The sequence below is a fragment of the Suncus etruscus genome, chromosome 3, assembly GCF_024139225.1.
Source record: "Suncus etruscus isolate mSunEtr1 chromosome 3, mSunEtr1.pri.cur, whole genome shotgun sequence".
Lineage (NCBI taxonomy): Eukaryota > Metazoa > Chordata > Mammalia > Eulipotyphla > Soricidae > Suncus > Suncus etruscus.
In genome coordinates, this window is record NC_064850.1 from 8,668,974 (window position 1) to 8,682,003 (window position 13,030).

Here is a 13,030-nt window from a genome sequence, read left to right on the forward strand (position 1 = left end):
ATTGCCTTGCATATGACTAACCTGGGTTCAGTTCCCAGCACCTCACCCCAAGCATTTACAGGAGTTATCCCTGAGTGCAGAATAAACTTTCAGCACTCTTGGGTGTGCCACCTATTTTCCTCATTCCCCTCCACCCAATATAAAAGAGGAAAAACAAAGCAAAGCAAAAATAACCTAAATAACAATCTCAGAGAACCAGAAAAAGTATCGCAGGTAAGGTTCTTGCTTTGCACACTGACCTAGGTTTGATCCATGGCACTACCTCATTCCCTGAGCACTGCCAGGAGCCATCCTCAAATACTGAGCTGGGAGGAACCTCTGAACACTGCCAGATGAGGCAGTAAGACAGAACAAAACTACCTCAGAGTGATTCTGCAGTCAGCCACAATTTTTATTGTAATCCCACTGTTTTTCCTTGACAATCCAAAGCAATTGGACCTGTCTTTCTGGGCTAACAGAGTCTAGCATTTTAGCAAATGATTTGCTAAACTCAGAATCATACTAATCAGTTTCATCAAGCCTAGGAATTGTGTTATAAAATGCTAGACATATTAATAATAACATGTTCATTCTATGCTCACTCCTGCACTAAACTTATAAACTTTAAAATTGAAAAATATATTGAATAATTTTAGGTAGCAGAAGACCTTGAAAATCTCTTGATTTCAGAGGATTTTTTTTTTATTCATTGATGTAATTTTGAACCTCGTGGAGAAGTTAAGGGACATAGAATGTTTAAATGTAATTTTCAACCTGCCTCTTAAAGATCTGTCTTAACCTAAAAGAAGTGAAAGATTATAAGGGATATTTTGCTGGGATATTTTCATCACATATAAGTTTGTTACAGCTAACCAATAGTATGAGGTCAGATAACGAATTTAATGCTAGAAATATACTTCTGATGAACATATCTATAGGGGATATTTGATAATGAAAATTTCTATGCTTGCCCAAGGTTATATGTTTGATTGACTGAGATAAAGGATTTTTATGTGTTGCTTTTGGGCCAGACCTGGTAATGCTCAAGGTTTACTCCTGGCTCTGCATTCAGAATTCAGTCCTGGCAGGTTCAGGGGACAGTGGGATGCAGAGAATCGAACCTGGGTCAGCCGCATGCAAGGCAAAAGCCCCACTCACTCTGGCCCTGAAATAAATATTTGGGGGGTAGGTGGTCACACCTGGCGACGCTCAGGGTTTACTCTTGGCTCTTCGCTCAGAAATTGCCCCTGGCAGGCTCAGGAGACCAAATGGAATGCCGGGATTCGAACCACAGTCGGTCCTGGGTTGGCTGCTTGCAAGGCAAATGCCCTACCATTGTGCTATCTTTCTGGCCCTAAAATAAATATTATTTTAAAAGAATGTTTTAGACTATAAAATACTCTTTGCTCTTGGTTAATAATAATGAGGGGGTCATAGAAAATGGTGTTAGAAACATAAATATAATATTAATAAATCATATTTTCCTGAGTAACTAATGATAACAACAAAATGTACAGTAAAATAAGAAATTATGCAAGTGATGTCTGTTATTAGTAGAATATGTTTCTAATTTTCTTTCTCACTTGCTTTGCTCCTGTTAGTTACAACAGAGATTCGGATCAGTTAACCAAGTGGTTGGAGTCTTCTCAGCAAACTCTGAATTACTGGAAAGAACAGTCTCTCAATGTGACTCAAGACTTGGATACAATCAGAAGCAACATCAATAAATTTTTTGTAAGTAATAATGGAATATGCAACGCATTTGCCTTGCATGCAGCAGGATGGTGGTTCAAATCCCGGCATCCCATATGGTCCTCCGAGCCTGCCAGGAGTGATTTCTGATAATAGAGCCAGGAATAAAGCCTGAGCACTGCCGGGTGTGACCCAAAAAACAAAACTAAACAAACAAAAATAATAATAATGGAATATATTCAGATAATTATCAGTCCAAAATTAATACCAGAGAAAAGTTATCACTGTAATATGTCAGAGTCTCCATAATCATTATGGATGTGACTAAAACTGGACCTAATCGCAGTTGCAATCTTCAAAGTTAGAACTGTTTATGCCATTCAGGCCCAAATCTGTACCTAGTCATAAATGCTTATAAGTTGAACCACACTGATTCGTTTTAGACTTTAATGGGTTACTCTAAGTTAAGACTTGCTCTGTGGTTTTTTCACATCTCAAAAAGTTTCTCCATTTTAAAACTGTCATCTGTAGGAGTTTTTAAAGGAACTTGATGAGAAGACCTCCTTAAAGACAGCAGTGATTAGTACGGGAAACCAACTTCTTCACCTCAAAGAAGCGGATACAGCCACACTGCGGGCTTCATTAGCACAGTTTGAACAAAAGTGGACAATGCTCATCACACAGCTTCCAGATATTCAAGAAAAACTTCACCAGGTAAGTATTTAAAGACCCAGCATTTGAATTAGCATTTACTTGTTAGCTCCCAACTCTTTTTAAAATTATTTCTCTGACTCAATAATTTTCATTGACACTACCTATTTTTCTTTGGCACTGCTGAATATAGGTCTTAATTACTCGAATCTCCTCCAATGGGATCTTTCTTAAGAGAGAAATCAGGCTTAATTACTTTATTTCCCAGTTTATTTGTGCCACTGTGTGAGTTTATGTGAAGGTCATCGTCATTGTTTTGGGGTCACTTATTCTAAGCTTGAACGCTTGGTTTGTTTTTGTGAGGAACCCGCGTAATTATGTAGCAAGACCTTTTATCAAGCCAGATATCATCTTTAGTGATGCCCTGATTCATTTTGTTAACTGCGGGTAATTAAATGGAAATCATTTTGTCCTTGCAGCTCCAGATGGAGAAACTGCCATCTCGCAAAGCAATCACAGAAATGATTAGCTGGATGAACAAAGTGGAACATCAGACCACACGTGAAGACTCTGAACATTCGCTGAGTTCTGCATCTCAAGTTAAAAATCTTCTTCAGAAGCACAGGGTAATAATACGAAAGTGACCAGGTGCCTTTTCAGGGAACAAGAAAGCAAGTCAATGGGAAGGAAAATGGTGACCAAAGTGACATATGGGGTCTAATTTAGAAAAGCTCTTTTTGCAGATGAGGGATAATCATGGCTAACTCTAGAAAGGGAAACTGCCATCTTGCTCTTCTTCTTCAGCTTATATTCCTTCAGTAGTTCCCATCACATGGGGCTGAAGCCATACTCTGTCTCTGAGCCCTCCTCTTTTCATCAGTTGAACTCCCTTAGCCAAGTGATGTGTAGCCCCTTCACTGTTCCTGGTGGTCTCCCTCTTCCTGTGTATTTTGGGGGATGTTTTAGTTTTGTTTTGTTTTGTTGGGAATTGGGCAGTGCTGTTGGCTTTGCTCAAGAGTGAGCCCCTGGTGCTGAGATACTATATGTGAAGCTGGAGGTTCTAACCAAAGTCAGTAGAATGCAAGGCAAATGCTCTGGCGCCCCTTTTGCTTTTTGTTCACACAGCACCTTCCCACTGGAATTCAGGTCCCTGCTTCTAGCTATAGGAAGTTCCTAAGTCATCTGTCCTAAATTATGTCAAGTCTTTCCTCTTTTAGAAATCTACCCCTGGTTCTTCCAGTTCTCGGGGTTCACTTTCTCGTATTCAATGTGTTCATGGTTCGACAGTAGTTCCTATCATATGGTCTTAGAGTCATTTACTATTCACCTACCTCTAGAGCTTGACTTAGTTTCCTGAGACAGAAACAATTTTTCTTTGCTTAATACTTTGCTCATAATACTTGGTCAATGGGTGTTAAGTAAATGTCTTTAATAAGAGAATATATGACATCTTTCTACAAACTAATTTAGATGTAATCTTTTCTTTTCTTTCTTTTTTTTTTTTTTTTTTTTTTTGTGGTTTTCCTTTTTTGGGTCACACCCGGCAGTGCTCAGGGGTTACTCCTGGCTCCATGCTCAGAAATTGCTCCTGGCAGGCACGGGGGACCATATGGGACACCGAGGTTCGAACCGATGACCTTCTGCATGAAAGGCAAATGCCTTACCTCCATGCTATCTGTCCGGCCCCCTGATGTAGTCTTTTCTATACTATTTTATATCAAGTAGATTTAAATAACACTAAGCAATCACAGTTATTCATTGTGTGCTAGGCATCATGTTTGCCACAAGGAAAACAAGTTATCACCTCTTTCACTGAAGAATGTGGTGTGGCCTCTGGAAAGCCAAAAACGAAAGGCTATGCCACAAAACCTGTTGTTAGAAAGGATCCTAACTTCATGTAGTCCTTTTGGAAGGCTCATAGTCTGTTTCCTTGAAGTCTCGAATCACCTAGAATGTACCGCCAAGTTTTGACCTCTGGGTGTCCAAAGTAGATGTTAGAACTTTCCAGAGTAAAATTGAGCAAACTGCCCCAAATATGCTCTGCCCGTTGCTATTGGACTTTGTCATCTAAACTGAAAAACCTGTGTGCTCTATCCTTAAAGAACAGAGAAGCAACTGCTTAACTTGTTGATATTCTGAAAAGAAATTGTGGGTTTCTGGGAGAAGCTTAACTCTAGTCTCCCATCTTATCATTCCTATGGCACTGCAGGGCAACTCCAGATACCAATATATCCTTAGGCAGTTTCATAGAGATCCATGGGGTCCTTAGGTCCTGATGCAGCCTGAAAAGGGGATAATGCATATACATTGGTGTGCTTCCTTTGACTTATCCTATTTTTTGAACATGGCGGATCCCCATTGGAATTCCCCCAAAGTCTCTCCACTTCAATAAAGCCACAGTTGATGAAATTAGGAGTGTAGAACTATTCCCCCGACAGATGCCCTGTGAACAATGATGGGAGCTTGGCGCCCCCTAGAGTGTACCCAGGGGGAAATCCAGTTCATGGAACCCACTTCAATTCAGGCATGAATGGTTTTCCTTGGTTTCCTTTAGGAGTTTCAGATGGAAATGAACTATAAACAATGGATCGTTGACTTTGTCAACCAGTCATTACTTCAGCTCAGCACCTGTGATGTAGAGAGCAAACGCTACGAGAGAACAGAGTTTGCTGAGCACCTGGGTGAGATGAACCGCCAGTGGCACCTGTTACATGGAATGCTAAATAAAAAGGTATAAAGCCTGTATTGCATTTTGATATATGATTTCCATTTGTGAAATGCCACTTTATGAAATTTATAAAAAAAATCCATCTATTTAAATTGCCAGCCAAATAATCACCTCGGTCATAGCCCCTCTTATAAATCCCATGTTTCAACATTCTCCTTCGAGGCCTATAGGAGAATATGAAGGTAGTTCTTACATTTCTTTGGAGATTTCTTATTGGAAATTGAATTAAGCAAGTGAAGAAGAGAGATTTCCTTTGAAAAGATGTCAGGCATTATTATGCGCGCCTACTAAATGGTCAGATTTGACATTTTCTGTGGAAATAAATGTTCAGAAAGGGCAAAGCTATTTCAGCTTTAAGGAGCTTGTAGAAAGAAAGGAAAATGTATGTGTTCTTTTAGCAAAATTTCATTCCATGACTCTAAAGGATTAAGAAAACTTATTTGGGGAGAAACACTTCCTACCTATCTAATTGATTGGTCTCCTTGTTGTATGGAGAATGCGTACAAATGGATTTATACAATTAAGACTGAAGCACATGAAGAGACAAAGAACACAATCAGACAATTCACAAAGGAGAAAATTACAATTAGCAAATAAACACGAAAAGACGACAGCGTTAATTATCTGCCACTAAAACCTGAACGTTGTGTCACTTATTTATTAAACTCGGAAAATGTTGATAAGACCAAAGACATCGCATTCACGCATTGTAGATGATGTCTAAAATGCCCTTTTGGAAAGCTTTCAGAAATTTTCAAGAACCATAATGATCATCTCCCTCTTAACCCAGCAGTGTTCCCCTCACATTTATCTTCATCAGTAGCCCTTCAAAAGGGAAAGGATGTGCTTACAGTATTCAACACTTTTGATACATGTACAATGCCTTCATTTCCAACTATAGAGGCATAATTCGTCAGATTGTATTCTGTCTATTTGATGGGAAATTGGGCAGATTTAAATATAAGAAATACAATATGAGATAGCACTTGCCTGTGACATGTTGAAAAAGGGATGTAAAACTGTATGTTTTGATTATAACCTAATAGAAATTGTGAACCCTATAAAAGAGAAAGAATTAATAGGCATTAAAAACAGTATTGAGGGGGGGGAGGTTGGATCACACTTGGCAGCACTCAGGAGTTACTCCTGGCTCTGTGCTCAAAAGTAGCACCTGGCAGGCTCGGGACAATATGGGATGCTGGGATTCAAATCGAGGCTCCTTGTGTGTTGGCCATATGCAAGGCAAATACCTTACTGCTGTGCTATCCCTCTGGGCCCTAAATACAGTATTTTATTCAATTAATTACTTGTGTTAATTTTATACTGATTTAACTTCAAGGGACGTCAGAGGTCTAGGGAGAAATCTTTCTTAAGCTTTATGCTATATATCAATATTGAGATGTTAAAATAATGAATGTTTGTAACATGTTCATACAGATATTATAGAATTCCAGAATAACCAGCTTTCTTTGCATTTTAACCCTAAAGTGTTATATTTTTCTTAATGCAAGGGGTGGATTCTATTTTCAAAAAAGTTTTAGGGGGCCAGAGCACAGTAGGTGGGGTGTTTGCCTTGTATGCATCTGACCTATGTTCAATTCTTGGTGTGCCACATGGTCCCCAAGCCTGCCAAGAGTGATTTCTGGGTGCAGAGCCAGGAGTAATCCCTGAGGACTGTTGGGTGTGACCCAAAAACAAACAAACAAAAACCAACTTAATTTTAATGCCAAGTTATTAGAACATCTTTTTGTGTTTTTGTTTGTTTGTTTGTTTTTAGTCATACCTAACAATGCTCAGGGCTTATGCCTGGCATTGCCTGGGAGATCTTTTTGCATGCTGGGGACTAAACCCAGGGGAGGGGATTGAACCCAGATTGGCCAGGTGCAAGGCAAGCACCTTCTCACTGTATTTACTCATTTCAGCCTCTACGCCGTGGTCCTCAAACTATGGCCCGCAGGCCACATATTGTATTTGTGTCTGTTTTGTTTCTTCATTGCAAAATAAGATCTATGCAGTGTGCATAAGAATTCGTTCATAAGTTTTGTTTTTACTATAGTCAGACCCTCCAATGGTCTGAGGGACAGTGAACTGGCCCCCTGTTTAAAAAGTTAAAGGACCCCTGCTCTACTGGAATATCTGTGCAGAATGTTAGCAAGGAAAAAATTTATTCCATTAACAGTAACACATCATGACATTTGTGTTTTAAGGCGTGTGATTTAAAATAAAAGTTTTACTTTATGCACTGATTTACAGTGATTGGGGAAATCATCTTAATGGTAGGATTCCATGCATAAAATAATCCCGTATCAGACTTCTACTGGAGTGTCCACCTCCCTTCACTCTTGTCCCATTGCTCCTCACCCTTCCTATTTCCCCTATCCCTGTCCCCCATGATAAGTTTCCTATGGAAGACCAGTTCTCAGTTTACGTTGCCTTTGGGCATTTGTGACATCTCTATTTATTTCTTAATACCTCCAATATGAAGGGAATTGCTCTGTGTCTGCCCCTCTCTTTGAGTGATTTCACTTAGCATGATACTCTTCAGATCCACTCATGTAGCAGCAAATTGCTTGATTGCATCTCTTCTCAATGTCCTTGTTGGTAACTTATAGATACAGCATTTGGAACAACTTTTGGAAAGCATCACTGAGAATGAAAACAAAATCGAGATTCTGGGCAACTGGCTGGAGGCACAAGAGGAAAGACTGAAAACATTACAGATACCTGGGAGCATGAGCTCAGTGCAGAAGATGCTCCTGGATTGCCAGGTGAGGCGGCTGAGGCAACTGTGGGCTGCTCCAGGGAGCTCCATACTCTGGCGGAGACAGGACGAGTGACTGCAGTTCCTGGCAGACTCTCCCCATATCCTCACACCCCACTTCTTTTGTGTCCGTGAGATAATTCTTTCTGAGTTTTGAAAAACTGAAAAAAAAATTATTTTCTTTAAATTGATGATCTTCGATAGCTTATGAAAAAGATACTTTGACAGCTTTTTGTTCTTATTTTGGAGGGAGGCACACCTAGGGATTACTCCTGAATTTGAGCTCAGCAATCATTCCTGGCAGGCTCAGATCAAACTTGGTTTAGCCACATGCAAGACAAATGCTCTATCCATGTGCTATAGTCCCAGACCCAACAACATCTTGTTCTTAAATGGTTTGTGTGTCAGGGAGGTAGTTCAAGGGTTAAGGCACTTGCCTTGGACCCTGTTTCCATCCCTAATTCCATGTGCTTTTTTTTAATTACGGAAATTTTTACTTTTTCCAAGTGGAATTTACATATTTTAAAATTGGAATAAACACCGGTAAGTTGTTTGTCCAGAAAAAGTATGTCCTGCGGGTAATTCAGAGGCAGCATTTGTGCCTCTATTGGCCCTTGAGAAACTCTGATAATGAAGAATGGTACAGATTTTCAAAAGTATAAAAAGCCTTTTTCTGTTATATGTTGTACCATATATATATATATATATATATATACTTACTGAAATATATATATAAAATATACATGACTAAGCCAGTGAACTACTCAGGAACACTTTTCTCCAGTTTCCCACTGACTTCAGCACTGCACTATAAAAACAGGTAGATCGTGTCACTTACTAGAAGTGTTAGAAGAATTAATAGCACGATTTTTCTACTTGAATAAAGGATTATATACACTGCTGTAAATCCATTCTTCATGAAAACCATAAAACCAGCTTCAATCAGATTACTACTAAAAATAAACCACTACCTCTACAACAACTGAAAACCCACCGATGCTAATCAGAAAATGTATGTGTGGTGGAAATTTGCTAGGACAAAACACTGAAATTAAGTCCTTAGTATTAATGTGTGGTAGAATACAATATACAGGACTTTAATTTTTTTTTTAAAGTCCTTGTCCCAGGGGCCAGAGTGATAGAACAGCAGTAGGGTGTTTGCCTTGCACACAGCTGTCCAGGGTCGACCTGGGTTCAATCTCCAGCATTGCTATGACTCTGGCCCTAGCGATTTCTGAGCACATAGCAAGGAGTAACCCTTGAGAGTCACTGGGTGTGGCCCAAAAACCAAAACAAAAAAAAAAAAAAAAAAGGAAAGTCCTTGTCCTTAAAAGAAGGGGCAGTACCAAGGATGATGAGTCATGCAGAAGTTACTCTAACATGGAAGCCAACAGAACTGACTGGTCAGTGTCTGTTTTCTTGATTGATAGTTCAGAATCACACTAATTACAGGTGGACTCTCATGACTTTCCAATCAGCAAATAGCTTGTATAGTTCTACTTGACACCATGGTTTCACTCAGAGCAGACCCTGAGCATCACTAGGGGTCACAGACTCTGTTCTCTTCTTTCCTAAGGAAAGAGGAACTTTAAAGGGAATTGTGGTTTTGATGTTTTCCATTTTTGTCTTGATTAGTGTGCCCAATACTCAACAAATGGACGCTGATGTTTCTATTGCATTTAGTTTTCCATTATCTTTATTCAGAAGAAGATGATTTTCTTTTGCCCCCTGTGGATGCCCACTGTGTTTTAAAAGGACTACCTGTCCTTGCTGCTTCATATAACTCAGCAGGGGGCTTGTGCCCTTTCATCTTTTATTTAGGGGGCCTGCATTCTCTGATAGTCCTTTCCCCAATACTGATTAGACCTCCCTCAGCACCTTCCCCAGATGAAAATATGGGCTTTTCCTATGCCAGTTAAGCTGCCGTGTGCCTATGTTGTAAAGGACCAACACTGCTTTCAGCCCCATAGGGAGAAGTCAGGTCAAGCATCAGAGTAATAAAGAGAATAATCTGATATAATAATAATAATAATAATATAGTGAACAATAGTGAGCAGCTATACCATCATGGAAGGTCGCCAGTGGTTATATCCATTTCTGTCTACCTACTCAGTCATTTCCACTCGGATTCTTTTTCTGTTTACAAGCTACACTTGTTCATTCTCTGAGGTCAATCCAGCACTTTGAGCCACAGTCCATATACCACTTAAGAGTTCTTGTAGCCATCTAAATTCTGCCTATGTCCTGGCTAAAAGACTGATTGCAAGACTCAGTGCTGTGCCATTCCCCAACATACTACTTGCTAAAATCTTCAGAGTTCTATGTTCTGCATGGCGGTGGGTTGCATTACAGTTTTCCAAATGTAAAATGCAGACAAGAAGTAGGTGATGAAGATAGTGATGATGTAATGCTGGTCAAACAGCTGGTCCTGAATGGATGTGGCATGAAAAAACAGATGCTCTGTACCATTATATCATAAGAAGAAATCTAGAACCATAGATAAAAAAATTAAAGAGCTGCTCCAATGCACATTTCAGTTATTTAATGATATGCCAGTATATGAGTATTTTTTATTTGAAAAGAATGAACCCCTGCATCTGGCACATTTTTTTTTAATCTCATGCTTCTGAAAACTGTTTTCTTCTGCCCTTCTAGGATATAGAAAATCAACTTGCCATTAAATCCAGAGCACTCGAGGAGTTGAGACAGGGTGACCTGACTTCAGAGAGTGGGACGATGCCATTGTTAGAAGACACAGCATCCAGGATTGAGGAGCTATTTCAAAAAAGGAACAGTGTTATCAACCAGGTACTGATTTATTTGAAGTGTGCTTTTCTGTCTCCTTCACTTTCCTCTGTCTTGTTTGGAACTGTTGAATCACAGAAGACTGTCCCAGACCTCACCAAGCTTCCAGCTAGATAGACTGGAACAGCAATGAAGGAATAGCTCAGTCCCCAGGAGAATGATCTATCTCTTGAATTTCTTGGAAATATTTCTCTCTGTTCTGCTAGGAACAGTGTAGCAGTGAGGGAGTTCCAGAGATGGGGAAAGAAACATAGGGGAGATGGATGGATAGACAGCTGATCACTATATGCAACTTTCATCAATGTTCCCACTTCCCCCTGCCCTCTCTAGAAGGAGCATAACACAAGAAAAAAGGAACAGGCATCTTTGGACACAACTACCTTGATGTTGTCCTATGCTACAAGGAGAAACCCTGCTTATTGTGTGTCATTGTCAAAGTGTTATGTCATTACAGACACTCGGATTATCTTCACTTTTATACTGTTCCAAATCATGCTGTTGTGATCATTTATATATAGGTTTTTGGGTTTGGCTTTGGGGCCACTCTTAGCAGTGCTCAGAGATATTATTGGGTCTATACTTAGTGGTGACCCTTATTGTGCTGAGATTATAGATGTGGTTATAGGATTTAAACCAGAGTTAGTCACATGCAAAACAAATGTGTTAACCCTGTACTCTCTCTACAGCCCCCTGTGTATAGGTTTTTATGTGAACTTACTCATTTATTTCTCAGAGATATATAATTCAAAACGGAACTGGCAAACTTCCCTATTCTGTAGGGTTTCTGGCCGCCATGTCTGAGGGTTCTATTCTTCCCAAATTCTCATCAACAATTGTTATTATCCATATTTGATTACAGTCAGCCCAGAAAAGGTGAACATTAAACTCATTAGGGTTTTGATTTACCTTTCTTCATGACTATGGATGTTGAGCACTTATTTTTTGCATGCTTATGGATTGTTTATATATATTCTTTAGCTGTAGTTTATTCAAAGCATTTTTTATATTTTTTTCAATTTCCTAGTTTTTATTGTTGGGTTATAAAGGTTTTTTTTTTTTGGTTTTTTTTTTTGTGTGTGTGGTTTTTGGGTCACACCCGGCAGTGCTCAGGGGTTACTCCTGGCTCCATGCTCAGAAATTGCTCCTGGCTGGCACAGGGGACCATATGGGACGCCGAGATTCGAACCGATGACCTCCTGCATGAAAGGCAAACACCTTACCTCCATGCTATCTCTCCGGCCCCATATAAAGGTTTTTTTAACAATAATATATTTATTGCCTATAACACATGCTCTCATTTTATAATCTGTAATTACAAAATATATAATTAGAGGACAGCTGGGCAAAGGTGTGGTACTGTATAAATCCTATTAATAGCAGTTTTTTAACCAAAGTACCCAAAATTAAAATATACAAGTATATATTATACATTAAAATATTTATATATTCTCATTTCCCCCTTTTTGGTGGGGTGGGCACATTCAATGGTGCTCAGGGATTATTCCTGGCTCTACATTCAGGAGTTACTCCTGGCTGTGCTCAGGGTACCATATGGAATGCCAGGGATTAAACCAGGGTAGGTCACGTGCAAGGCAAATGCCCAACTCACTGTACTACTGCTTTGGCCCCAACATTTATATATTCTCAGTTGGATCTGAGATCACTTAACTGCTTCAATTCCTTTTTTTAATGATTATTAGAACACGCTAAAAATTGAAATGTACTCACCATTACTTTTGACTTGCCAGTCATTTGGGGGTTTTTACTTGTTTTTGTTTTGGATTTTGGTTTGGATTGGTTTTGTGCCACACCTTGTGTTCAGGGCTTACTCGTGGCTCTGTACTCAGGGATCACTCGTGGCAGGGTTCAGCAAATCATAAGGGTTGCTAGGAATTGAACCCAGGTCATCCTTGTGCAAGGCAAATGCCTTATCGACTGTACTGTTGTTCAACCACTGCTTGTCATTTTGACCAAGTAGATTATCTTCCATTGCTCTATAAGGGAAATTAGGCTTAATGGCAGTTAATATGTCACATTTACATCTTTCATTTTTCAGAGCATTTTTCAGACATTTTTATTGACTTTTTACTTATTATCTGTTTCATGAGTGAAGAGATAGAAGAATTTGAAGTAATTTGCCCCACTCTGAAAAGGTGTCACACACAGACTCTGATTCTTTTTCTGGCATGTTTCCCCTGCTGATCTTCTCCAGGGGTCCTCAAACTTTTTAAAGAGGGGTCCAGTTCACTGTCCCTCAGACAGTTGGAGGGCCAGACTATAGTTTGAAAAAAAAAATCTATGAACAATAGTGGCCCATGGATTTTAGTTTGAGGACACTTGCTCAAGACTGAGAGGAGGAGTCCAGAGACAGAGAGAGAGGAGGAGGGCAGTCAAAGAGTGCAGCTGCACATCCC

The 13,030-nt window shown here is 39.6% G+C and overlaps 1 protein-coding gene across 1 annotated transcript in view; it reads left to right on the forward strand.

Annotated features, from left to right (window-relative positions):
- SYNE2 (spectrin repeat containing nuclear envelope protein 2) overlaps nt 1-13,030 on the forward strand; it is a 273,877-nt gene that overhangs the window by 188,908 nt on the left and 71,939 nt on the right. The window contains exons 73-78 of the mRNA XM_049770287.1: nt 1,581-1,713; nt 2,203-2,385; nt 2,802-2,948; nt 4,877-5,053; nt 7,663-7,818; nt 10,467-10,619. Of these exons, the coding sequence (XP_049626244.1) occupies nt 1,581-1,713; nt 2,203-2,385; nt 2,802-2,948; nt 4,877-5,053; nt 7,663-7,818; nt 10,467-10,619 (949 nt within the window). The remainder of the gene's footprint in view (nt 1-1,580; nt 1,714-2,202; nt 2,386-2,801; nt 2,949-4,876; nt 5,054-7,662; nt 7,819-10,466; nt 10,620-13,030) is intronic.